Source organism: Halichondria panicea, chromosome 6 (assembly GCF_963675165.1).
Source record: "Halichondria panicea chromosome 6, odHalPani1.1, whole genome shotgun sequence".
NCBI lineage: Eukaryota > Metazoa > Porifera > Demospongiae > Suberitida > Halichondriidae > Halichondria > Halichondria panicea.
Window position 1 is genome coordinate 2548501 of NC_087382.1, and position 25898 is coordinate 2574398.

At 42.1% G+C, this 25898-nt stretch overlaps 6 protein-coding genes across 9 annotated transcripts in view; 2 read left to right on the forward strand and 4 right to left on the reverse strand.

Moving 5' to 3' along the window:
• Window positions 1-322: 322 nt before the first annotated feature.
• LOC135336966 (glutamate dehydrogenase 1, mitochondrial-like) lies at window positions 323-3678 on the reverse strand. Its single transcript, XM_064532859.1, has 6 exons — window positions 3612-3678; window positions 3390-3465; window positions 2912-3002; window positions 1752-1956; window positions 947-1104; window positions 323-555 (listed from the first exon to the last, which is right to left on the reverse strand). Exons 3-6 carry the CDS (start codon window positions 2999-3001, stop codon window positions 439-441), a joined length of 570 nt encoding a protein of 189 aa, XP_064388929.1. The 5' UTR covers window position 3002; window positions 3390-3465; window positions 3612-3678; the 3' UTR covers window positions 323-438.
• A 188-nt stretch (window positions 3679-3866) lies between these two features.
• On the reverse strand, window positions 3867-6124 carry LOC135336959 (uncharacterized). Of its 2 annotated transcripts, none has more exons than XM_064532849.1 (6): window positions 5961-6124; window positions 5261-5833; window positions 4965-5026; window positions 4496-4877; window positions 4372-4431; window positions 3867-4318 (listed from the first exon to the last, which is right to left on the reverse strand). In XM_064532849.1, the coding sequence occupies exons 1-4, from the start codon at window positions 6009-6011 to the stop codon at window positions 4496-4498; spliced, it is 1068 nt and encodes a 355-aa protein (XP_064388919.1). In that variant the 5' UTR covers window positions 6012-6124; the 3' UTR covers window positions 3867-4318; window positions 4372-4431. The 2 variants fall into 2 exon arrangements, with proteins under 2 accessions (XP_064388919.1, XP_064388918.1); XM_064532848.1 differs by having other exon boundaries at window positions 4372-4434.
• Window positions 6125-6345: 221 nt separating this feature from the next.
• On the reverse strand, window positions 6346-13408 carry LOC135336956 (glutamate dehydrogenase, mitochondrial-like). The gene is made up of 12 exons (XM_064532844.1): window positions 13257-13408; window positions 13064-13155; window positions 12789-12931; window positions 12332-12405; window positions 11380-11516; window positions 11040-11110; window positions 10568-10736; window positions 10090-10188; window positions 9468-9749; window positions 8765-8969; window positions 7570-7727; window positions 6346-6573 (listed from the first exon to the last, which is right to left on the reverse strand). The coding sequence occupies exons 1-12, from the start codon at window positions 13315-13317 to the stop codon at window positions 6457-6459; spliced, it is 1608 nt and encodes a 535-aa protein (XP_064388914.1). The 5' UTR covers window positions 13318-13408; the 3' UTR covers window positions 6346-6456.
• Window positions 13409-13470: 62 nt separating this feature from the next.
• On the forward strand, window positions 13471-14859 carry LOC135336860 (ceroid-lipofuscinosis neuronal protein 6 homolog). Its single transcript, XM_064532731.1, has 3 exons — window positions 13471-13653; window positions 13746-13973; window positions 14193-14859. The coding sequence occupies exons 1-3, from the start codon at window positions 13576-13578 to the stop codon at window positions 14772-14774; spliced, it is 888 nt and encodes a 295-aa protein (XP_064388801.1). The 5' UTR covers window positions 13471-13575; the 3' UTR covers window positions 14775-14859.
• LOC135336861 (transcription initiation factor TFIID subunit 12-like) lies at window positions 14834-16145 on the reverse strand. The gene is made up of 5 exons (XM_064532732.1): window positions 16064-16145; window positions 15903-15988; window positions 15354-15504; window positions 15112-15161; window positions 14834-15020 (listed from the first exon to the last, which is right to left on the reverse strand). The coding sequence occupies exons 1-5, from the start codon at window positions 16080-16082 to the stop codon at window positions 14988-14990; spliced, it is 339 nt and encodes a 112-aa protein (XP_064388802.1). The 5' UTR covers window positions 16083-16145; the 3' UTR covers window positions 14834-14987.
• A 32-nt stretch (window positions 16146-16177) lies between these two features.
• The window catches only part of LOC135337080 (COP9 signalosome complex subunit 5-like), a 42367-nt gene continuing 32646 nt past the window's right edge, over window positions 16178-25898 (forward strand). Inside the window, exons 1-8 of one of the 3 annotated variants that reach the window (XM_064532977.1) lie at window positions 16178-16349; window positions 16533-16767; window positions 16904-17032; window positions 17097-17162; window positions 17267-17464; window positions 19232-19297; window positions 19353-19417; window positions 19646-19812. In XM_064532977.1, coding sequence (XP_064389047.1) covers window positions 16216-16349; window positions 16533-16767; window positions 16904-17032; window positions 17097-17162; window positions 17267-17464; window positions 19232-19297; window positions 19353-19417; window positions 19646-19724 — 972 coding nt within the window. In that variant the 5' untranslated portion in view covers window positions 16178-16215 and the 3' untranslated portion in view covers window positions 19725-19812. Of the gene's footprint in view, window positions 16350-16532; window positions 16768-16903; window positions 17033-17096; window positions 17163-17266; window positions 17465-18261; window positions 18313-19231; window positions 19298-19352; window positions 19418-19645; window positions 19813-25898 lie in introns of those variants that run through there. The other 2 variants (XM_064532978.1, XM_064532979.1) reach the window with 2 other exon arrangements.

Sequence of the window (25898 nt, forward strand, 5' to 3'; positions counted from 1 at the left end):
TCTGACTTGGCACACTTATCACAATAGACCAGAACACCTTTTTCGCCTACGGAATTGGGTTGGTAAGCTATACAGCTACAGAGGCTGGAGAGCTAGATAATGCTATAAGCTAGCTAGAGCATAGATAGTAGATGGCTAGAGTGTGTGTGAAAATTGTACTGGTTCAGAAGTGCATGCTTGCATAATGCTAGTTCTATTAAAGAAAAATCGGCTTAGGAAAGGAAGATGTTCCTCCCTGCACTTATTGTGTAACAAAAACAAACCCATCATGTACATGATATCTTTTACCAAGAGTAACCGGATTAAACCCATAATTAATTCATTATTCAGAATGTAATGTACAATCATACATGTAGTGTTTAAAAGCCACAGACATACCAAAAAATAAGCTAGCAGGTAGGAAGGTACAATGTTCACTATCAGGTGTTCTCTATGCAGCTACAAGGTGATGCCAGCCGCTAGGTAGACTGTGTACATCTTCTGCAGTGCACACACATAAGCAGCGGTCCTTAGGTCCAGACCAAGGTTGTACTCACGAACAGCTCGCATGATTTGCTGCAAGGAAGGGGAAGAGTTTCTTAGAATGGTAGCAGAATTATTCAAGAGCTTAATTGAAATCAGATCCATTGCATTTAAATAATGGTAAACACCAAACTATCTGTGAGGCATAAATAAAGCAGAACACACTTTAATATTGTAACATGCAGTATTTATTATTTCACATGATCGAGCTACAATGGAGATCGACATGGATATCCATATTCGTGTAATATTGGAAAGTGTCTTATTTCTTATTGAGGTGCCGTAGGATTTTAAAGGGCTCTATTCTACAATATTAGATAGCGACATTACAATAGGAGTACACTTATAACACAGCTTGCTCTTACTAAGCAGGTTATGCCTTAGTTGCTACAGACACGATAACTTGGCTAGTGACAGCTCTCACCTTGGCAGATCTCTCCATGGTGTATTCTAGACCAGAGTTGACGATGTCCTTCTCACTAGCTCCAGCAATGCGAGCACTGAATGCAGGGGTGGCTGTGATGGGGATAGACCCAGCACGACCTCCAGAGAACTTGGCCTCTAGACTACGCTGGACACTGTCTGTAGGGGTGTGTGTGGTGTGGGGTATGTGTGTGGGGGTGTGTGCGTGTGGGTGTGTGTGTATGTGTGTGTGTGTGTGTGTGTGTGTGTGTGTGTGTGTGTGTGTGTGTGTGTGGTGTGGGGTATGTGTGTGGGGGTGTGTGCGTGTGTGTGTGTGTGGGGGTGTGTGCGTGTGGGTGTGTGTGTGTGGGGTGTGTGTGGGGGGGGGTGTGGGGGTGTGTGCGTGTGCGTGTGCGTGTGGTGTGGTGTGGGGGTGTGTGCGTGCGTGTGTGTGTGTGTGTGTGTGTGTGTGTGAGGGTGTGTGTGGGGTGTGTGTGTGGGGTGTGTGTGTGTGTGTGCGTGTGCGTGTGTGAGGGTGTGTGTGTGTGTGTGTGTGTGTGTGTGTGTGTGTGTGTGTGTGTGGGTGTGTGTGTGTGTGTGTGTGTGTGTGGGGTGTGTGTGTGGGGGGGGGTTGAATTGGTATAGAATAATTATGCTCTACATAGCTTAAACAAAAATTAATTGTGTACATTGAAGCCAGTATTATCAACTACGCATGCACATGTATGGACGTGACCTCATAATTATGAACTTCCTAAAGCACATAGTATGATACATGAAAGCACAAATGACCTCTGTGACCTCTCCTCTCCTCACTACACACTCACCTAGTAAATGATTGTTGGAGTCTTCCTCGTGTTTCCAGGTCAACCGTCCATAACTGACATGGTTGAGATTCTTGAGCCACTCAAAATAGGACACAGTAACTCCTCCAGCATTTGCAAACAGGTCAGGGATGACCATAATGTTGCGATCCATCAGAATCTTCTCAGCAGCAATAGTAGTGGGACCATTGGCACCTTCTGCCACCACCTGTGTACACATGAGGCAATCTCTGGGTCAGTAGAACTTTAGCTAAAACTAGAATAATAGTTTTTGAGCAAACCTACTTATGTAGGGATAGATATAGTCCTATAATTATGTAAGAGATACTTTAGGTAAATAGCTGTGAGCTGGCTAAGGCTATGGCTAATTAGAGTCACTTTCAATTTGTTTTATTTCCTTGCATTGAGCGATTCATCAGGACAAAAAATATGATAAAAACAAAATAGTGACTTTTATAGACAAAATGAAACACCTGACATGTGATATCCAGACATAAAACCAGCTTAAATTGTCAACACTGGGTTATACTCTAGATCCAAATTAAAAGGCCTAAAAAAAACCTAATTTTCAGCTGCTAACTTGAATTCCAATAAAATTATAATGATTTTCTGCAAACAGAACTATTAAATAGTGTCATCAAAGTTCATATTTGAGAGATAAAAGTATTTGTTGATTTGGCCATACCATGGATAACAGCCCATGGTGGTCCGAGGCCGAAAAATTAGGGCCCCGGCAAAAATTTGGATTTAAACACATCATTTGGAAGGTATCTTTCTAAGCTTTCAGAAAATCAGAACATTTTTGAAATCGGATCAACAATACTCGAGTTATAGCATTATATGCACTGTGCATGTAGCTTTGTGTGTGGGGGTGGAGGTGTGTGTTGAGAATACAAGGAAATCGATACATGAGTTAGTGTACAAAATTATTACAGAAGAAGTACACATAATTAATACACTGTACATGTACTAAAATGTTTTTCGACCATCTCAAATACATGTAATTATATGCAAACTTTACGAGTGTCAGTGGTTCCGCAAAAACAAAGATCTTATAATTGTATGACATCACAATCCTTGTCCATATCGCGGCAAAATTGTCTAAAAGTTTTTCAGACTCGGGCAAAACATTCTGGTACTAATCATTCTACACTATGGCTTACTGTTGACGGCGATCCACTCGTTGAGGTCTTCACCATCTGGTAGTTGCACAGCCAGTTTAAGATTCCCACTGCCCAGGGTAGCGGCCGCATGCTGTACAATAAGGAGGGAGGGAGTAATATTGAAATATTGGCAAACACTTGCAGTGTTCAAAGGCGAGGTTGAGTGTACATTAACACACACACAGTGTGGAGTTGGCAGGGGAGTACAGTATTGTAGGGGACCACATACTTGGTGGGTTTGGCATCTAAAGAAACACACACTTGCAAAAAAGACACTAAAAAGTGGAAGTATAACTACCGTACAACTAAATTGGATGTTTAAAATACTTCACACACGCATGGCGAAGTGAATTTCGTCTTCTGTCTTGGGAATGGACAAATGGCCAAACTAAACTAATAAACTATACCAGTACGATACGCTAGCTAGCTGGGTAGCTTGGCAACAACTCCCGAGTGGCTTGTACCAGTCATAACATACCTTCATCATGTCATGTTGGTGAGAGCCCTCTGGTATCTTCTTAAGGTGCTTCACAGTCTTAGTATTAGACGCTCTCCTGCAAACACACACACACACACACACACACACTTAGTACAGCATGCTACCACACACACAGCTAGTTAATTATTAAAGATACTACTTTAGCTCATTTTTACTATCATGGTGTGTGTGTATGAAGTACTGCGTAGGTGATTAACTTACAGTCCAGATAGGAAGAAGCTCATGGCTGACTCTAGTGAGAAGGTGCTTGGACGGTACACACGATCTGCCCTAAACAAGCGTTCTTGAGACAACACAGCCAGTCGCTCTATTCCGAATAATCCGTGTCCCCACATGCAGGGTACAGAGGTCGTTTGTAGTAGCTCCCTCAATGACAACGCCGCTGCTTCATTATTCGTGGGGCGTGTCTATATTAATGAGCCACGCCCATCCAAAATGGCAATGCTGAATAATGACTTCATATCAATTACAAAAACCATGTGATGAAGAAACTACTAATAAATCTACTTTGCCTGGCCTACCAACAAACATGCTTACACATAGCTTTAGTGCAATATTAGTACAAGTAAATTAAAAGGAGGGTTAGTTTGGGATCGATCACCACTGCTTCGAGTCTTTCAACGTCTGTGCTAGTTCTGACAATCCCACAGTCCGTGTCTGCAGTGATTTGATAAGCTCCTCTTTACTCAGCTTTTCCTTTAATCTCATGGAGAGCATGCCCTTGAGGCAGTCTAGACTTTTGCTCTGATTGGTCTCAATTGCTTTGAGTATATGATCAGGGACGCCCAGAGCCAGGCCAAGGTAGTACCACTCGTTCAACGCAGGGTAGAGGGATTCCAGTAGCTCATGAAGGTCCTTAATTGTGTAGGATTTAGACTGACTCTCATGAGAGCATGACCCCGTCGAATCTGGAGATGACAAATGTAACTAAGCAAAGTTGAATCGTACTCTGAGAACTAACCTGAGCCAATACATGGTCTCTTAGTGACAGTTGTTGGTGGCTCACAAAGACGACGCTTCCCTGCTACATTGGTATACGAATGGTTAGCAGAATAATAAAATAGTTCACACAATTAATAACTTACTTATTGGTTTTTCCTGTGCGGATGCCAAAGCTGACGTGAAAACCAAGACAGTAAATATTTCACCACATTTGGATCATTCCCCTGCCCCACAGCGCAAACAGGACACACAACATGGTTGCAAGAGGTGGTGGTTGATTCCACGTCTTTGTCACATTTCTCACAGTAGATCGTGGGGTTGGCCCAGCAACAGACGATGAGCAGGTCAGCCCAGACGTCCGCCTCCATCACCCAGAACTTGGAGTTGAGCATCCTTGTGGCCATTTCCAGTGGAGAACCCCAGCCCGAGCGAAGGCTCTTGAGGAGAGAGATCAACTCTTTCAGTGAGAATGACGCGGGTACTTTTTTAGTAAGTGTCCAACGAAATACACGAAGAGCTCGGATTCTATCAAAGAAACAGAATATATTTGTTAAGTTGCAGGGGACACAATAGTTAGCCTAGATTTTGTAGAGCATGTAGGGTGTATGGTACCTTTCCAGTCTAGCTTCCAGTCTAGCTTCCAGTCCAGCATTTCTCCAGTCTATATGCTGTTGCTGTGAATTAAAGAAATCATTTGATCATGTTACGTATGCTTCTCACAATGCACTATGGAATCCCAACATCCAATCCCCTATAAACTGGCTTACACTTAAGAACTTCATACTAATAATTCATAAGCAATATATAGGTTGCCCAAACCATCCCCATAGAGATACACTCTGGGGCAAAGACGGTACCTATGTGAGCTTGTTTAAAATGGACGAGTGTAGAGCGACACCAATCCTTACCAACGCCTCCAATGCGTTCAACCAGTCCAACTCAAACACCTTCAACGCGTCCAACACCTTTAAAGCGTCCAACGCCTTCAACCTGTCCGATGCTTTCAACGTGTCCAATGTGTCCAACGCTTTCAACGCGTCCAACGCTTTCACCGCATCCAACACTTTCAACATGTCCGATGCTTCCAACACCTTCAACATGTCCGATACTTCCAACACCTTCAACATGTCCGATGATTCCAACGCTTGCAACGTGTTTAACGCTTTCAACGTGTCCAACGCCTTCAACTCCTTCAACGTCTTCAACGCCTTCAACTTCACTTTCAACCTCTTCAACTCCAAGTTCAACTCCTTCTGCAACTCCTTCTCCTTCTGCAACCGTGCAACCTCTTCAACTGACCGCACTCTTATTTTGAAGTCGGGGAATGGTGAAGTGATCATGTTAAAACTTAAGGTATCCTCGATTCCAGAGAAATCCTGTGTGAGGAGATCAACTGGTGTATTCAGCTTGCCCTCTTGTTGTTCTGTGTCCGATATAAACGGCGTGAATGTTTCTCGATGTTGGCCCAGTACTTGGGAGTTCTGGTGTATGTGTACGTACATGTATATGCAGACAAAATCAATAGTATTAAATCACCAAACTATCTGTGAGGCAGAAATGTGAATGGCCATACTACAGATATTAGACAATACACACAACAATGCTCACCGGCCGGGGCCAGAGGTTATAATCCAGACCCCTTTGTACCTCGTCAGTCATTCTGACTTGGCACACTTATCACAATAGACCACTGCAAGCTGGGAGCGCTAGATTGAAGAGTTCTCTTGGCTAGCTAGCTAGAGAAGTGTTAGCCTCGATTCCAGGCCGCACTTCACTCATCAGGGATGTGCGGCCTGGAATCGAGGCTGGTTGCATAACCTTAGTTTCTATTAAAGAAAAATCGGCTTGGGAACAACTGGAACTTCCTTGTTTCTTTCTTTGTTCCTCTCATATTTTTTCTTATGTGTGACAAAACAGTCTCTTTTATAATAATTATAGATACGATGTATCTTTTACCAAGAGTAACCGGATTAAACCCATATATAATTCACTATTCAGAATGTAATCTACAATCACATGTAGTGTTTAAAAGCCACAGACATACCAAAAAATAAGCTAGCAGGTAGGAAGGTACAATGTTCACTATCAGGTGTTCTCTATGCAGCTACAAGGTGATGCCAGCCGCTAGGTAGACCGTGTAGATCTTCTGCAGTGCACACACATAAGCAGCGGTCCTCAGGTCCAGACCAAGGTTGTACTCACGAACAGCTCGCATGATTTGCTGCAAGAAAGGGGAAGAGTTTCTTAGAATGGTAGCAAAATTATTCAAGAGCTTAATTGAAATCAGATCCATTGTATTTAAAAAGCAGAACACACTTTAATATTGTAACATGCAGTATTTATTATTTCACATGATCGAGCTACAATGGAGATCGACATGGATATCCATATCCGTGTAATATTGGAAAGCGTCTTATTTCTTATTGAGGTGCCGTAGGATTTTAAAGGGCTCTATTCTACAATAATTATGCTTTAGATAGCGACATTACAATAGGAGTAACATTACAATAGGAGTACACTTATAACACAGCTTGCTCTTACTAAGCACGTTATGCCTTAGTTGCTACCAAGGGCGTATACAGAGAAGAGGGCATGCAACTCACTATGTACCCTACGTACTCATCCGACTTCGTATCAGAGACCGGATATGCTAAAAATAGAATCCAGTATACGGATGTGAACAAGTGGGCGGTGTTGTTTACGGAGTTATAATTATGGGCGTGTACATCAGAGCTGCCTTTGCTAGCTAGCTAACAGTGCAGTATTATTTTAAAGAAGTGTCATGACCAGTCCTAGTCCAGCCAGGTCCAAGACAACCCCTTCGAGCAGGAAGTTAAGTGCTGGGCGCATTGTTAAGAAGTACCAGAGACTCAGGAAGACAGGTTTATTGTACCTAGGTTTCATCTTCTTGGAGTTGCAACTGTTGGATGGTTTGCCTCTTTGCCTTTGACACTGCTAATACGAGCCATACTGCTGCTGAGAACTAGTTTTACTATGCTGCAATCGAGCTAGCTAGCTATAGCTAGCTGCAGATATAAAAAATACTTTGATTTACCTTGTGCGGTCAAAGGTTACGCGTTGGCGTTTTGTGGGCAGTTCTAAAAATAGCTCAATACGAAGTCGGATGATTCTGAGAATAGGGCGAGTTGCATGCCCTCTTCTCTGTATACGCCCTTGGTACTACAGACACACTAACTTGGCTAGTGACAGCTCTCACCTTGGCAGATCTCTCCATGGTGTATTCTAGACCAGAGTTGACGATGTCCTTCTCACTAGCTCCAGCAATGCGAGCACTGAATGCAGGGGTGGCTGTGATGGGGATAGACCCAGCACGACCTCCAGAGAACTTGGCCTCTAGACTACGCTGGACACTGTCTGCAAGTGTGTGTGTGTGTGTGTGTGTGTGTGTGTGTGTGTGCGTGTGTGTGTGTGTGTGTGGTGTGTGTGTGTGTGTGTGTGTGTGTGTGTGTGTGTGTGGTGTGTGTGTGTGTGTGGTGTGTGTGTGTGTGTGTGTGTGTGTGTGTGTGTGTGTGGTGTGTGTGGGTGTGTGTGTGTGTGTGTGTGTGTGTGTGTGTGTGTGTGTGTGGGTGGGTGGGTGTGTGTGTGGTGGGTGTGTGTGTGGGTGGGTGGGTGTGTGTGTGTGGGGGGGGTTGAATGGCTATTAAGAATGCTCTATATAGATAATAATTTTAGGAGTTCGATAATATTAATTTAGCTAAAAAATCAAAATTGTAAAGTACAGAAGTATAATTATATATAATTTATGTAGGGAAACTTTCTAAACCCATACATGTACAGTACCGTACTCTACCGAGATTACGCACACCCCCACTTTTGAGTGAAAGTTCCTGCATAGGCTAATTTGCCTCGAGAATACGCCCACCAGGAAGTGATGCATTTGTCAGTGAGCAAGTTGTCAAGAAAAAGTTAGCAGTTTACTGTGTACACTGGTTAGCTCTGAATATAGCTAGATATAATTATAGCTAAATTTAGCTAGATCCTATTTGCAAGTATATAAGAGACAAGGACAATCTTCTCTGAATCTCTCTTTGACAGTGACAAGGAACAACCTTCTGATGCAGAATCTTGACTCTTTATACCTAGTTACTTTACACATGCATTACCATTGTTGTATGTTGATGTATTCATTGTATTTCAAGATCTGGCAGGCCTCAGACGCAGACAGAGAAGAATAGTTTCTTAATGAGTAGGCTTAATTTCGGGACAAAACTACTGTTTTCGAAATTAAGCCCATCCTACCTGTAGCTGCTTTGTAGCATGCAATTAGGGTGGGCGTAATCTCGGTAGAGTACGGTACATGTAATTACAATAATATTCCTACCAATAACAATGATTTGCATATAAGGACAAACGACCTCTGACCTCTCCGCACTACACACTCACACACTCACCTAGTAAATGATTGTTGGAGTCTTCCTCGTGTTTCCAGGTCAACCGTCCATAACTGACATGGTTGAGATTCTTGAGCCACTCAAAATAGGACACAGTCACTCCTCCAGCATTTGCAAACAGGTCAGGGATGACCATAATGTTGCGATCCATCAGAATCTTCTCAGCAGCAATAGTAGTGGGACCATTGGCACCTTCTGCCACCACCTGTGTACACATGAGGCAATCTCTGGGTCAGTAGAACTTTAGAATAATAGTTTTTGAGCAAACCTACTTATGTAGGGATGGATATAGTCCTACGTGTAAGAGATTAGAACCTACTAGTGATAGGCCTTCCTAGTATCCTACACCATCTCAGAACTCATGGTTACAATTACACTCTTTCAACTGCCATAACTTGAATTCCGTGGATTCAATCCAACGATTTTATGATTTTCCGAAAGCTTAGAAAGAGACCTTTCAAATCATAATTATCATCAAAATTAATATTTGAGAAATAAAGTATTTGCCAATTTCGGCCCAATACCATGGATACCCATGGTCCAAGGCTGAAAAATGGCAAATTATGCCTCCAACCAAAATTTGAATTTAAACACATCATTTGAAAGGTCTCTTTTCTAAGCTTTCAGAACATCATAACATTTTTGAAATCGGATCAACGATACCAAAATTATGGTACTATACGCACACACACACGCACAATACCTTGGCTTGTATTTGCTCAGCTATTTCTGCCGTAATCTGCTTCTCTCCGGCAGCTGGTATCAGAATATCACACTCTGCTGTCAGTAAGTTCTCAGTCGTTTCTTGTGCCCCTGGAAATCCTTTGATGGAGCCTCCGTTATTTAATTTGTAATCTTCCAATTCTTTCGGGTCGATACCGTCTTCCCTGTTAACGATGGACACATCTCTCTCCATCACGCCCACGCACTTAGCTCCCTCTCTGTGGAGGTAGCGACAAGAGTGGAGCCCCACGTTGCCAAAGCCCTGTACATACATGTAGAGTTATATAGCGACTTAATAGTCGTATAATGCATAAATTAGAAGTTATAATAACAAGGACTTACAATGCAGGCTAGGGATTTGGGGAGGTCAATAGTGTGAGCATTGAAAATTAACTACCGTACGTATTACTAACAATTTTGCGGGTTTGCGAATGAGTCAAATCACAAACTTTGCGATCAACTGATAGCATACAAGTATTGGTATATGTATAGGTATTGGTAATCTTATTCTTGCGAAGAGCTCAACAATTGAAAAATAGCAAATGTGATGCTCGCAACATTCTATTGTAGTAATACGGTACATGTATGAACATTCATTGTACCTGAACGATGAAGGTCTTGCCAGCTATTCCTGGTAGGACACCAATCTCACTGCAATAGTCAGCATCTCGTATGAAGCTGCGTATACTATAGTACACTCCCTGCAAGGAAGAACAGTACAGCAATAATTATCATGATACTATAGTAGGTCAATCTGAATATCCCAAACCGCGGATATGTTGGGCCTACTATACTAAGTGTATTTATTGTATAGCGGGTAATTTTTGGGGGACAAATATTTCGTGGTTTTCGTAGTTGAATCCCTGGGTATGAATATTTACCCACAAATGAAGCGATCATTGACTATAGTCTATCATTGACCACCTTTTCCTGTAGTGCAAACACAATGGCTCAACCACGAATGTTTAATACCTGGAAATTACACGCTATAAGGTAATATTCGTCCTACAACATAATTAGTGCTACACACACACATCCACACACAATATCACGCCCACATACAATGCCACGCCCCCTTACCCGTCCAGTAGCGGATTCCCTCCCGTGTATACCACCTTGAGGGATGGGTTTGCCAGTCACACAAGCGTACGAGTTGATATCAGTACAGCCATGAGTCATAGAGTATGTGTCAGCAATCCAGGACATCTCACGTGCTCCCGTCCCCATGTCCGGGGCTGGCACATCCAGACTGTGTATGTGTGTGTGCGTGGGCGTGTATAGGTGTGTGGGGGGGGTTGAATTTAACAACAGAAATGATCAAAATATACCAATTATATGCACACACAGAGTCTTAATCACTAGCTTTGAAATCGGACGTTTCTAACACAACTTACGACAATCAAAGTTAGCTCTAACCTGATTCTAGCTGAAAAGGCCCCCACTTATATAGCCCACGTAAACCATTGCACGTTACATGTACAGACTTCAATGCTATTGTAACAAGCTAGAATGTCATGTAGTATACTCTTTTCTTCATCTGGCTATAACTTACCCTGGTCCAATGAAACCTTTCTTGGACAGCTCCATGGTGAACCTTCTAGTGACCTTCTCCAGCTCTGTAACCTGAGGTACATAATTATGTATTAATATAAATACACAAGTACACAAGTTTGTAGTCCTTTCAACCAGAGCTGTGTACACACTCTAAACACTTGTTAGTTTAGTGCATACACACTAAGTACAAATTGGATACAAAAATTAACATACATAGAGTCAGTTGTTGTGTGTGAGTGTGTGAGTGAGTGTGTGGTGTGTGGGCGTGTGTGTGTGTGTGTGTGTGTGTGTGTGGGGGGGGGGAGGGCTATTCTACCTACCGAGTAAATTCTACCTACCGAGTATTCCAGCGGGTCTATCTTGATACCAGCCTTGGCCCCTCCAAACGGCACATCCACCATAGCACACTTGAAGGTCATGAGAGCAGCCAGAGCCCTCACCTCATCCTCCGTCACATCAGGACTGTATCGAACACCTGGACACAAGAAACACCTCCAACACTGAATGCATGATACAGTAGATACAGAGATTTGCCCAACTTAGCAAAAATAATTATTGTTAGATGAATATCATTAATATCCTAAGAGCTTGCACTTTTATTAGGGCCAAACTGAATAATTTCGGCCATTTCTAAGACAGAACCTAATCTACCAAATGGGCAAGTTGGGTCGTCGCCTGGTTTCTGTGAAACGAAGTTTCACGGAAACCGGGCGACGACCCAACATGATTATGTACTTGAGAAGGAGTATGATGACTTCAAAATTTAGGGAAATTACTAACCGATTTGTAAGAAAAGTCCCCCAAGAGGGAATTGAACCCACGCCTAATCTAGCATCTAATCTACTAAGCCACCACCCTTAACCACTAAGCCACAATCTATTCTGTCCCTAGTCAAATACGAATTGCAGACTAGCAGGTCACTTGCAAAAGCCATGTAGTACATGTAAAGCTTACAGAGGTGGTCTTTGTTGAGGGGCTGTTGTATACACACGTGCAAGAGAGAGAGAGAGTGCAGTTTAGGCTCATAATTATTATCTAGTGTAGTGTGTGGTTTCGCTGTTGGGCTGCAAGTGCACCGCAATCCATGTAAGTACGTACATGTACTGATAGTAACAATGTGTTAAGAGGTAGGTTCATAGAATTTACCTTTTAATGGAATTCACAAGTACAAACTGCTGACAATACACACACAGTCACCCCATGTAGAATACTTTCAAATATTTTCCTTTGATCTATTTTCCAGCTCACACTCCCCCTCTGTGTATATTATACTAGCGTATATATTCTCACCTCCTTTGCAGGGTTTCCTGTGGTGACTGTGTTGGGCCCTCCAGGCATTCACCACCTCCAGCCTGCCATCGTCCCTGCACACACACACACACACACACACACACATGAGCTGTGATGACACTATTTGAAAGGTACATGTATGTATCTTTCTTAGCTTTCAGACAATCACAAAATCGTTAAAATTGGGTCTTACAGGAGATTGTTTGGAGCTAATAGCACTTAAGAATAATAAGGACATTCGCGCTAGCAGGGTCTAAAATAATATGATTATGCTCAAATTATCATTCTTCTGCACTTATTAACATGAGTACATTAGCACCATTCCTATCAGCCACAGGCTATGCCCTGGCCCCCTATGGTCGAGTGTTCACTATACAAACAAACAATCTCCTATTAAAGAGAGGCTGCAGCCCTTAGGTCACTTCCTCTACAGCATGGTCAGTAACCAGGGTCTTACTTGGTAATGGGGAAGGCCACGTGTAGGACAGCATTACAGGGCAGGATGAGTCCCAGTATCCCCTGTGCTTGGATGCGCTTCTCATCATCTGAAATTTTGCGTCTGTCCTCAGAAATAATCTTGTCTTCAACTAAACCAGTCGCCTGGTGTAGGTAAAAAGAAAAATAATGTCAATACCATTCTAACTGCCATAATTTATGAGGGGATGTGCAATTTTTAATCAGACAAACAAACACTAAACACTTATAGTAAACAATACTTAGTAATTACAGTACCTTTTCCGCAAACTTGAGTACCATTTCGGAAAAACCTATATCATCCGAGGTGCTGCTCTCATCAGGGCCCCCAGACATGCTGCACCACTTGCCTGCAGAGATATGTACATTTGGTTTCACTTTGTACAACACAGGAAACAGTATTCGTATGCTTAATATTATTTACAAAACAATAATAATAAAATAAACACACCATGAGATAACAGTGGTCTGAGATTGGTCACCCTCCTTCCTAATCGTAGCAGGGAGCTCATTTTCTAATAGTTGTAGCTTGTCTTTCTGTGAGTGTGTCAGTGTGTGTGGGCCAGTCAACTCACCGGAAGTGGTAGGGGGTGTAGCATAGGAACGACGTCATGTGACATCCTGTCTAATATTCGGTGACCTCTAACCCTGATTTGGACATTTGACCTTTGAACTCTATTCTGAGCTAGCTCTCCACAAGGGGTGTTAGTTTTACACTTTAGTGATTGCAGGCTTGTTACGCTGATCTAGTCTGAGTTGAGACCTGCATTATGGCTACTAGAAGACCTCTTCACAAACAGCAAAAAGAGAGGACGGTTGCAAGTAAAGATCCACCAGGAAAAGCAATTGTAATCTAGTAGATCACACTATTCGTTTATATTTGCACAAGCTTTCCCAGGTTGCATAAATATGCATTAATCTGTGACGTTTATTTTTGCAGAATGGAGCTCAAATTCCGTTCCATTTCAACCTGTGGCTCTTTCTGACGGTTGAGAACTGGTTGTTTGATTTCGGACGTCCTATTTATGCACTGTATGCATCTGATATGTTCCCCCTCTCCCGGCCTAGTATAGGGGACTACTGTCACATGGCCTACAATATAGCCACTGCACTCTGTGTACTGCAACTACTGGACCGATGCGCTCGCCCAGTACCCAAATACCTGCAGGTTAGCAGTTACAGCTAATAATAGCAAACTGTTTGAAACCTTCATAATTAGAGCCTTTCCTGTGCTGTATTTGTTGATTAATTGTTCCTAAAAACAGCCGATTTTTACAGTTATATCAAAGTTAACTATGCCTTTATAATATGCTTATAAAATTAACTTACCAATGGCCTTTATCAAATAACGACTAACATTTAGTTGCATTCCGTCTCCCCCATACAGCATGTTCTGGTGGCAGTGTTTGTGATGGGTGCCAGCATCCACCTGGTGGGAGACTCTGTACAGCATAGACTGGTGCACATCGGATACAAACTACACTTACCTCTCAGCGAAAACCCAGTCATGACCAACCTGCAACCACCAGCTCTGCTCGAATTCTTCAAACTATTGGAGTTTTACGACGAGCACCTCGGTCACTGGGTGTGGTATGTCCCCCTGTTTGCTACCTATGTGCTCATGTTCTATGGTGGATTTGTACGAGAAAATCCGTCAAAAATTCCCATTGCTGGTTGGATATTACTATTGCCGAGTGCTCTATTTGAATGGTATTTAGTTACCGAAGGACAGATTTTCGTACCGTTCCTGATAATGATGGCTTGTATGGTTTTGATACGATTGTTTCGATCAGGGGAATTTTTGGATAGTAACGGACAATGGCTGTTTCTGAGGGGAGCATTGACGCTGGTGCTCATCGGGGTGTGGGTGATCTATTTATGGGACGATGAGCAGTTGAGACGGAAATATCCCGGACTGCTGTATATACCCGAGCCGTGGTCCTTCACTTCCCTCTATATTATGAACTAGACTGAACATTATAAATTTTTTTTTGTTAATATTTTTGTAAGTTTAATTACATGTAGGTATGATATTAATTAATTATCGTGCATGATTCAGACATGAAAGTTCACAAAAAGTGCAAACTAGCTAAATAGAGGAGTTGGTGAGAGAACAGTTAATTGCAATACAACACTAGGAAAACACAGTCAGTGCATACATGAGTATATAGTATTTTCTTCATCATCTCTTGGATTTCTTGACTTGGTTCATTCGCTGCATGGAAGAGAAAGATGCGAATCAAATAAGAGAAGGCTAAGATAATTACATAGGATGACCAATCACCATAGTAACAATCTATTCTCACCTGTTTATGTGCCTCAGTGGCTGTGGACTTTTTAGCTGGAGCAGCTTCACCTGAACAAGGAGTAATTAATGTATGGTAGCAAATACTGAGGCAAAAGGTAAACAACTTACCAAGTAATAGCAAACACCTTTACCAAATATTTTACCACCTAGATGCACGCACACACACACACACACCACCCACACACACACACACTCCACTCACCCCCACACACACCCACACCACACCCGCACGCCACTCACCTGAGAAACCAGGTGTGGTCATATTCCAGGATGTCTCCAGATAGACTTGCACGTCCTTAGCCTCAAGTACTCCTGACTTGCGGTGTTTGGCCAGACCACACGAGGCACTCACTGCACTCTCTATGAAGTCATCAGCCATCTGAAGCAGAACCTAGATGATGCAAAATTATTAGGCATGATATAAATGTGATAGCTAAGAGCTACCAAATGCACATTTAAGTATCAATAGTTACTGGTAGTCAGATTATAGAAAAATGCAAGTCTATAGCATTTGTTTCGAAAATTGATGGAGTTTTTGCTCATCACAACCCTATGATATAAGCATGCCATGAGATAGACCTTTATAAGAGCTACACAATGAATATGAAATTTAGTTTTATACACCAAACATTATTAGTTATGGGCAGTCAAAAATGGGGTATGTTTTGGTACGTTAAAAGCTCTACAATAGAAATGAACTTTAGTAGCAAGTTACTGGAGATACAACACTCACTCACTCAGGGACTGATACTAGTGTCTACTGCATGTACTGAGCTAGCACACACTCACATCTTGTACGTCTTCATCCAGCACTTGTTTGGGGTCAATCTGAGCAGCCAGGTGAGTCAGTCTAGTCTTACTGAGCACACTACGACCTACACACACACACAGAGCACTGTTAATATCAGTATAGCTCAATACAGTGACTACACATCACACACAAAGCTTACCTTCACTTCTGCCTTCCATTTGTATTTGACCTTTTTAACCTTCAAACAACCTTTGTTTACACTAAATGACCTTTCAAACTTCCTGTACCATTTTAGATCAAACGATCTTTGCCTACTTAGGGGCGTGGTCTCTAGTACTACCTGAGAAGAAGATGGATTCTGACTCAGCAAGGAAGACGTTCGAGCTCTCCAACAGCATCAGCAGCGTGTCTAGTGTGGACTCCATCTTCAGATATGACCACAAGAAACAGCAGGAGATACTAGCATCCAAACCATGGGCCAAAGAGTGAGAAACTGGTGGTTTTATATTGACTAAAACCATATCCATGTAGACGTTCCACGAGTACTAGTACATGATTATATAGAATATTATCATACAATATAGACAAATAAACTGATAGCAATCGAAGAGCTTGCTAAGTCTTTGCCATATTTAATGTTAAAATATTTATAACAATTCCTTCTCCAGTCCTCACTATTTTAAGGAGATCAAGATATCTGCGCTGGCCCTACTCAAGATGGTCATGCATGCTCGGTCCGGGGGGCGTCTGGAGATCATGGGGTTAATGCTCGGCAAGATTGACGGCACTACGATGGTTGTCATGGACGCATTCGCCCTCCCAGTGGAGGGTACTGAGACAAGGGTCAACGCACAAGCAGCCGCTTACGAGTATATGTCCACCTATATAGAGTCAGCCAAGAAGGTTCGTTAATACTGTATAATTTAGTTAAAAATTTCCACATCTTGTTATTACATACACACTGAGAAGTTTTGTACTCCCACTAAAATTAATTTGCTCCCACTCAAACTAATAATGACCATCATACCCCCACTATTAGGTGGGTCGTCTTGAGAATGCGTTGGGATGGTATCACTCTCACCCTGGTTACGGGTGCTGGTTGTCTGGTATTGATGTGAGCACACAAATGCTAAATCAGCAGTTTCAGGAGCCATGGGCCGCCATTGTGGTAAGAAATGCGTGTGCAGAGAATCTGTATCACATCACACACACACACACATTTGTTGGCGTAGGTTGATCCCATTAGAACCATGTCAGCTGGTAAGGTCAGTCTGGGTGCATTCAGGACATACCCAAAGGTAAGTGCTCTTATTACCTTTTGTTCTGCTCGGCCAGTGTATGTGCCTGTGTGCCTATAATTATACTATTGTGTGCTTGTGTACTACACTGTGCTTGTGTCCAGGGATATAAGCCAGCTGCTGATGGATCTAGCCAATACCAAACCATTCCCCTGGACAAGATAGAGGACTTTGGTGTCCACTGCAAACAGTACTACTCTCTGACTGTGTCTTATTTCAAGTCCTCCCTTGACTCGTACTTGTTGGACCTTCTCTGGAACAAGTACTGGGTCAACACACTCTCATCCTGCTCCCTGCTCACAGTGAGTAACCTTTGACCCCTGACCTTTGTTCAACTGTACACCTACCCATTGTAACCAACCTTTGGCTTTTAAATCTAATCTTCTGCCTTGGCCTGTATACCCAGTATACACTATACTCCATCAAAACTAAAAAACATTTGCAATGTGACGGCGTTGCTAGGATTGCCAGGAAAAGAAAAGCGCGAAAAAGCGAAGAAACAAGAAATTCGGCGAGTGCATAACTCCAATCCGTTACAACGTCATTCACATGTACTGTTTCATAATTATTATTTTTGTTTTGGTACTTTCCCTGGCCAATCCTTTCACATTGCAAGTAGTGATGTTAATTATGTGCATTTTTTGCAGGCTATAGTTATGTGTTTATAACTCCCTTACAGTGTTGAGCAAACACGCAAGTGTTGGATGTGTGGGTGGAAGTATTCCAAGTTATTCATGACCAGCAGATAAAGACCAATGACTGCGTATTTACCCAACCTGTATTTCGATTTTAAAATTCCTTATCAACAGTAGACCACTCGACTGTACATGTTCATGACGTTGTAACGGATTGGAGTTATGCACTCGCCGAATTTCTTGTTTCTTCGCTTTTTCGCGCTTTTCTTTTCCTGGCAATCCTAGCAACGCCGTCACATTGCAAATGTTTTTTAGTTTTGATTCCCTTTCTTTTTTCATACAGTAGTACATTAATGATAAGATAAAATTAATGTGGCGTTGATTAATTTATCATCGTCCTGTAATCTTGTTGAAGATAATATATAAGTGATCGTTGGACAGAATTATATTATACTCCTCAATAGTCTCGATCCCAGGCCGTACTTCACTCAGGGAATTGAGGAGTTAGCCTCCTTCACCGGCCTTCTTTTCTCAATAATGAAAGTGAAATACCTATGAGGAACATCAAGAAGCAAGAGAAGTTCAAGAAGAGAAGACAGGACTGGTTATTCAGTATTTTATTCAGTCATTAATTTTATCTATGATAAAAATAATGGCAGCCATGTATATACTGTAGATGTACTTCCAAGTGCAAAAGCATGGAGGCCTATGGTAGATCCAGTCAGTGCATACGTAAATAACATACCTGAAGTGAGAGAATGGATAGCCTCGATTCCAGGCCGTATTTTAATGCGGCCTGGAATCGAGGCTAGAGAATGGAGAGCTGAGCTGAAGAAAGGAGGTTTTGTGTTTATCGATGTCACAGCCACGCCCACCTCATAAGTTGCCATGTGCGTTGCTGTGGCAGTCATTTAAAGATGGCGGAATTGCGTAGGTAAGAAAAGTGGAGCCTGAGAGGTCATCTGCCTCTTGGAAGCGAACGCAATTCTGAGAAAAACGCCCATGGTCCGGGTTCTAGTCGACTAGAGGCTGTATCTAGAATCTTCTGAACATGTCTGTACAAGGAGGAAATGCTTTCCAAGAAAGTTACTTACTTACTAACTTACTTACTTAGTCAGTCAGACAAAACGCGGTGAAATATGAAAATAGTGCAATTTTTCAAATATCAATAGTAATGCATGAGAATATTCATTGACTATAATTTCACACATTTAGACAGATAAAAGGCTAACTAAGCTATCTGTCAACTCAGTTTCTTGCTGTGGCCCTTCCCTGCAGAAATAGAGCAGTCTAAACACGAGTCAAAATTTGTGCAATAATTGAAAACACACACTACTGCACTGTCAATCCTATGTACAACCTACTGGTTGTACTAATAATTATTGTCTATCCTAACCCCCCCCCCCCCCCACACACACACACACACTTCACTAGAATGCTGAGTACACTACCCAACAGATAGCAGACCTCTCACAGAAGTTGGAGAGAGTGGAGTACCAGGTAAGACTGTACTGTGTGTGTGTGTGTGTGTGGGTGTGACTCCTCCCCCTCACAGTCTGGAGGGTTTGGGAAGTCCGTCTCGCAGAGTGACAACACAATCACTAAAGTGGCCCAAGACTGGTGAGTGGGTGTGTGTGTGAGTGTGTGTGGGTGTGTGGGTGTATAGAGCTAGTGTAGTGTTTTATTAATTTTTGTTAGTTGATGTTGCTTAATGAATTTTATGTGCTTGTCCTGTTGCCATTGATACTGCACGCATGTAATTATAATGCTCGTACACTGTAGCTATATCTAGCCCCCCTGTGTTGACAATATTATATTGTTACTCTCACCCCCCCCCCCCCCCCACAGCTCCAAGGCAACTATAGAGGCTGTCCACGGTCTCATGGGACAAGTGGTCAAAGATAAACTATTTAACTCAACACAATAGTTAGCCTCTACTCTGAATGTGTTTATTAGTCGTTTCTTGATTGCATTAACTGTTTCCATACGAGTTCATCAATATGATTTCTTATCAACATTTTCGAATAATAATTATGATACAAAACGAACCTAAACACTAATTGAGAAGAATTCCACAGTGTTAGAATAAAAATGTCTATCCCGGGCCCGCCCTCCGGCTACAATGACCTCTCCACTAGGAAGTACTGAGCATGTGCAGAAGTATCGTGTAGTAGGCAGGTTTCCCACTTTCACCCACCTCCTGGTGTCAGGCTGGTAGAGGTAGATTGATGAACTTGGGTTCTTTATGTCGTCCCCTCCACCAACGGCTAATAGTGACCTCCTAATACTGAGAGGAGTTGAGAACTCGAGTGGTGTGTCTTCAATTGTCTGCCAGAGAGTGGGGGTGTCTATGTTGGAACGGGCCTTTGTAATGAGTTTCTTGAGGTCGACGTGGTGCACTATCCTGGTTGGCCTAGTGTAATCGTGATCGTTCCCTCCCATTAGGTAGAGGGTGCTTCCTATGACAGTGGATTTCAGGTCTGATCGTGGGATAGGTAGTGACTGAGCAGTGTACCATCTTCTTGATGCCACGTCCAACACCTCCACAGAGGAGGTAAAATATCCTTCATCATCAATCCCACCAGCTACAATGATGTGGTTGTTGAAGGAGACAGCTGTTGAGGAAACACGAGCAATGTTCATTGGTGGGTACGGGTGAGTCCATTCCCCTGACTCAAACACTGCAAGTTGATTGGTGCGTTCGTAGTTTTTTGGATCACGTCCTCCCACCAGCACTAGTCGATTTTCGTGTGATGTCATAGCGAAGTACTCAGTAGTGTACTCTGGTAGTTTGGTCCATTGATCTTGCTCGAGCTTCATCACTGTACACATGTCACGATTACTGTATGCAAACCCTCCACCAACATACACCGTGTCACCGATAACAACACTCTTTATCGATTCACCCATCTTGATTGGCATGTTTTTTCCTTTTCTCCATTTCAGAGTGAGTGGAAGTCTCAACTCTCTGTCTCTGGGAGGGGGACCCTGAATAATGAATGAGTGCATGTAATTAGGATAGTGTCTACTAACTAACCGTTAGTTAGTAGACACTAGCGATTGTAGCAAAATTATATGCACACTAAATTATATTTTCTCTAATTAACTTAAGAGGCACCGCCCACCAGTCTACTAGATGTAAAATGGTCTGAACAGGGGAACGTTAGCTTTAAAATAGCGAACAAAATGAATGTGATTAGCTACACAAAATATTGCAGTGGATACTGATTAAGTACAGTACCTTTAGCAGAGTGAGAATAATACATTGATGCCATGTATTAGGCAATCCTACACAAATATAATTATCTGCTATAACGTGCAAAAATTGAAGGCGTGGCCTGGGAGTATTTCCGGTAAGCAGTCAAGCCACGAAATTTATTCAACAAAATGCTTTTAATCAAAAATATCACGCTTTACGGTATACTCTGTTACCTTGACGCCATTTGCTGCAAGTGAGTGTATTCACACTCTGTCCCACAACAGAGGAGGTTGGACGTGCGTCATCCACCGTCAGGTTTTATCACGTGCGCCCATAAGAATCTAATTAAAATGGCCGATTAGGCACCATTAGGTACCTCGATGCTCCACTTTTTTGTAGGCTGTATACAGAGACACTGCAAGTAGCCAGAAGTGGTCTAGGAGCATTCCCACTGCCCTCTCACCTTCCCTACATTGCTGAAAAGATTCCAAGATGGATCTAGACTAGTATTTAGATTTTTTTGACACTTTTCCAATTTTTGTCTAACAGGATTATGATCTATATGAGCAGAGGAGGTCAGAGCACCATTAATCTGTTTCTCTTTAGCGTTCTCTAGTTGGGCGGAGCCCGACCGTCCCTGACGGGAGGTCGGGTTTCAAGCCTATGTCAGGATTTGTCTTGCTGAATTATGTAACACGCTGATAAGCAGCTATGAATAATCATTTTATTTTATGAATATTATTATTCTAAAGTGGGTGTGTTAACCAATTTTATCTTGCTTGAGGTTGCGAAACCGGACGTGACACAGACCACAGTAGAACTGCTGCAATCTGATTGGGCTGAAACTATAGTTGCAGCAAAGACATATCCTGACATAGGCTTGAAACCCTACCTCCCGTCAGGGACGGTCGGGCTCCGCCTAACTAAGCGTTCTCTAGCTCTTACTTGCACTGATAAGCTTTTACATTCTCACCTTTGACCTCAAAGGAATTCTATAAAGGTTATAATTATCACATGACTGAAGGCGTCATGATGATGCGTGTCCAACCTCCTCTGGTCCCACAATAGTGGACATTTAGGGTATCAATGATCAGTTTAAAGTTTTTGGTGAGTGGTAATCTTTCTCCAAGGTCAACTGACAGAACTAACCACAGTGCCATAATTATATTGGCACTGCATTTCCTTTGATGTCAGAGGTTAAAAGAGTACATTGTTGCATTTGAGATCAAAGGAAACAGTGTGCCAACATATATATTCCCAGTTCAATCATAATTATGGTGGTGAATTGTGCTACGGCATAATAGTAAGGCAGAAATTACCTAAAGCCCTCCGAGGGTACCATAAGGTGACATACTTTTGCTGGTATTAATTCTGTGTTATTCGGCGAATGAGAGTAAAATCGCAAAAAATTTGTACTCGCAGATATTTAGAAAATGCTCATTAAAACCACTTGCGAGTAATTAGAAACGCTATGAATTTCACTACTTGAGCACGAGCTAAACAATGAAATTGCATGCAGACAAATCTACTTGTGAAATTATGTAAGAGTAAGAGTGATACTAGATAGTACAGTAACATAGTAAGTCTCGTGATACCAGCTGGTTTTTATGTTGTCACTCGTAGCCAGGGCCGTAGACAGCGGGGAGCAGTTCCCTGGCATTCTAAATTACTGATCTGCACACATGCATGCCTAGAATGATGTAATGAAATTGAGATGTGGGCAGGGCTATCTGATGCGCATGCTGACTGTTGAGAACATGACCTTTTTTAAGGTAAAATTCTGAGCTCTACTGCGCCTCTGGAAGCAGGGGTACCTTTCTAGCTCAAGCTACCTTGATTTAGTTGTCTAAGTTGGTGCCACAGCAAGTTGGAAATTGCCATACTCGAGGATATGAAATAACAGTTGACCTTTTTTTTTTATTTCAGCGTTACTTTGCCACCCCTGCAAACCTAAGCTATCTACGGCCCTGGTAGCTATACTCTTACTTGACCACAAGCTAGTACACCCACTATTTTCATTTATACATGAAATGTTGCAGCACTACTAAATATTACTCAAGTGTAAATGGGTCCATAGCTACTTTCTGTCTGGAATCTCCTCGCTCGGCTTTAGAGATATCTCTTCACTTCAATCATCAATTACTATAGGGCTACTTGACATGGGATATATTGGCTCAGTATATAGTGCCGTTCTAGGTATACTACCAGTATAACTGGTTTGGTTTGGATGTCTGGTTTGGATGTCTGGGTGTCATGTGTTCATGCATTTTTGTCTATAAAGTCACTCACATATTTTATATTTGTTGTCCTGATGATTCGCACAATTGCGATGAAAAGCTTTGACAACTACAATATTGCCTATATAATAGCCTATTTATAGCCAGTTCACAGCTATTTACCTAGGAATCTCATTCACACACTACATGTAAGTACCTGGTTGAGTGTTCTTTGACCATCGCTTTGTTGCCTCATCCGTACTTCTATACAGGTGTCATCTTGTGATACTAGGAGGAGTTGAACAATTATGAAATGGCAGGTTAACAACATCAAGTTTACAGAGACTACTGAACTGACTAACTAGATTGATTACTAAATGTCACATGACATACCTACATACATTACATAGGTCTCGCTCGACTAGTACCTTAATGTTACTATAATTATTATAGATGGGTTTATAGCGTTTTCAGATTTTCTCTGTTTTCAGGGCACTAATTTTTTGGCGGATTTGTAGCAAATTCATTAGCACAAAGCAGTATAGCTAAGTATGAGTTTTAAGGTTAAATGGAAAGTTTGGAGTCAGATACAGATGAAAAAATGGCTAGCTTGCTTAGCATACACTCAAAAGTACATTTTGATTTTCAAAAAAGTTGTTTATAACACACTAAAATTTGCTAATACCCGTTTTTATAATAGTAACATTAACTGAAAGTATACATAAGATATAAGCAGGTCTCACCTTCACTAGCAGTTAGCCCTTTATAACTGTACGTCATCTTTTGGCATTGATTACACCTCATAACATTATCCTCATCCAAAAAACAAGGAGGAGTGTCACTGTGTACAGACTGAGAGCACCCACTCAGTAGAACCAGACATAACAGAACTGAAAGAACCAGCACCAGCCACGGGAAAATAACTGACATCCAAGCTCGTACTATATATAGATACAAAAATTACAACTGAAGACTAAATTGTAAATCTACGTTACAGAAAGTATGCATGCACATAGTAAGGCAGAAGTACATGTAATCACACATGTATGTATATGCATGCTCAAATGATGTACATTTACAACTTATGATATAACTATTATACCTATTGCAGGCCCGGGGTAATAGTGCGCATGCGCTTCAAATTACGCAGAATATGGGTAATCGTACTACGAACGTAAAACCTTAGTAAATTATACCGGAAATTAGTCCGTTTACTAAGAATATGTTCCGTAATACTTTGTCTCTATGACTGAGTTCTGTGAAGCTGTGGCTTATGCCGTCTATTGTGTTGGTCTAGAAGGCTTGAACACTAGTTTTAAGACAGAAGAGGCTCTAAACTACGTCTATAGGATGGTCCTATAGCCGGGTTGTCTTCGCAAGTAGTAGTTTGAAGCACCATACACTTCCCATAGCCTGTACAGATCCAAGGTAAGACATCCTGACAATACAACCGTCATAGAGGTAGATGAGAGCCTTTTCTGGCTTCAGACTAGTGTGAAAGCCTTCTGGAACAACACAGTAGAGAGCTAAGCTGATGTACATATATCGAAAATGAAAGAAAAAAGGGGATTCCCCAGGTTCTGGAGAATAAACTAACGCATGCGCACTATCACCATGAAATAGGTATACCAGGCCGTATTTTAATCGGCCTGAATCGAGGCTAACTATATTATTATTCTATCTCACCAACAGTGACTTTGCATGTACTGGACGTCACAGAGCCTCCCTCATTCTCCACCACACATTGATACTCTCCGCTCTGCTCCAGTGAGGCCTGTCTCATGGTGAGAGAGGAAGTGGACACACCTTGGTAGCCATCATCTTCATCTCTGAGAGGAGCACTATCTTTTGTCCACTGATAGGTGAGGTCTGTGCCCTGAGCTTGTACTGTCAGAGAGACACTCTGATGGACCTTCACTTTCCATACTAGTGGAAGGTCTTTTCTTAGTGAGGGCGGTTCCATGGCTAAAATAAAAGTTAATCAGCTCAAAAACATGCATTTTACCCACTAGAGTCTATACAATCAATCAATTATCTGATAGCATGATAATGATTTACATGCTCATTGCTATAGCTACCAAAAAACTGAACATCCTAAAAGATCGACCCAAATGTAAAACACACAGTCACATGCATACATGCATGCACGCCCAAAGGAACTTAGCTATATATATCTCACCAACAGTGACTTTGCATGTACTTGACGTCACAGAGCCTCCCTCATTCTCCACCACACATTGATACTCTCCACTCTGCTCCAGTGAAGCCTGTCTCATGGTGAGAGAGGAAGTGGACACACCTTGGTAGCCATCATCTTCATCTCTGAGAGGAGCACCATCTTTTGTCCACTGATAGGTGAGGTTTGTGCCCTGAGCTTGTACTGTCAGAGAAATACTCTGATGGACCTTCACTTTCCTTACTAGTGGGAGGTCTCTTTTTATTGAAGGCGGTTCCATGACTACGAGAAACATGATATTGCATGATTCATAGCAATATGCATACATGTACTACATGCATACACTTGCCAGTTAATTGGGGTCTGTAACTATATAAACTCATAAACTTGCCGTCTCCCTTGCCTACGGGACTACTGGTTGTGTTATAGTTGTAATAGCCATGCACAAACACACCTCTCACATAATATTGTGCACCAAGGCATAATAATTATGAAGTACTGAATGTGATG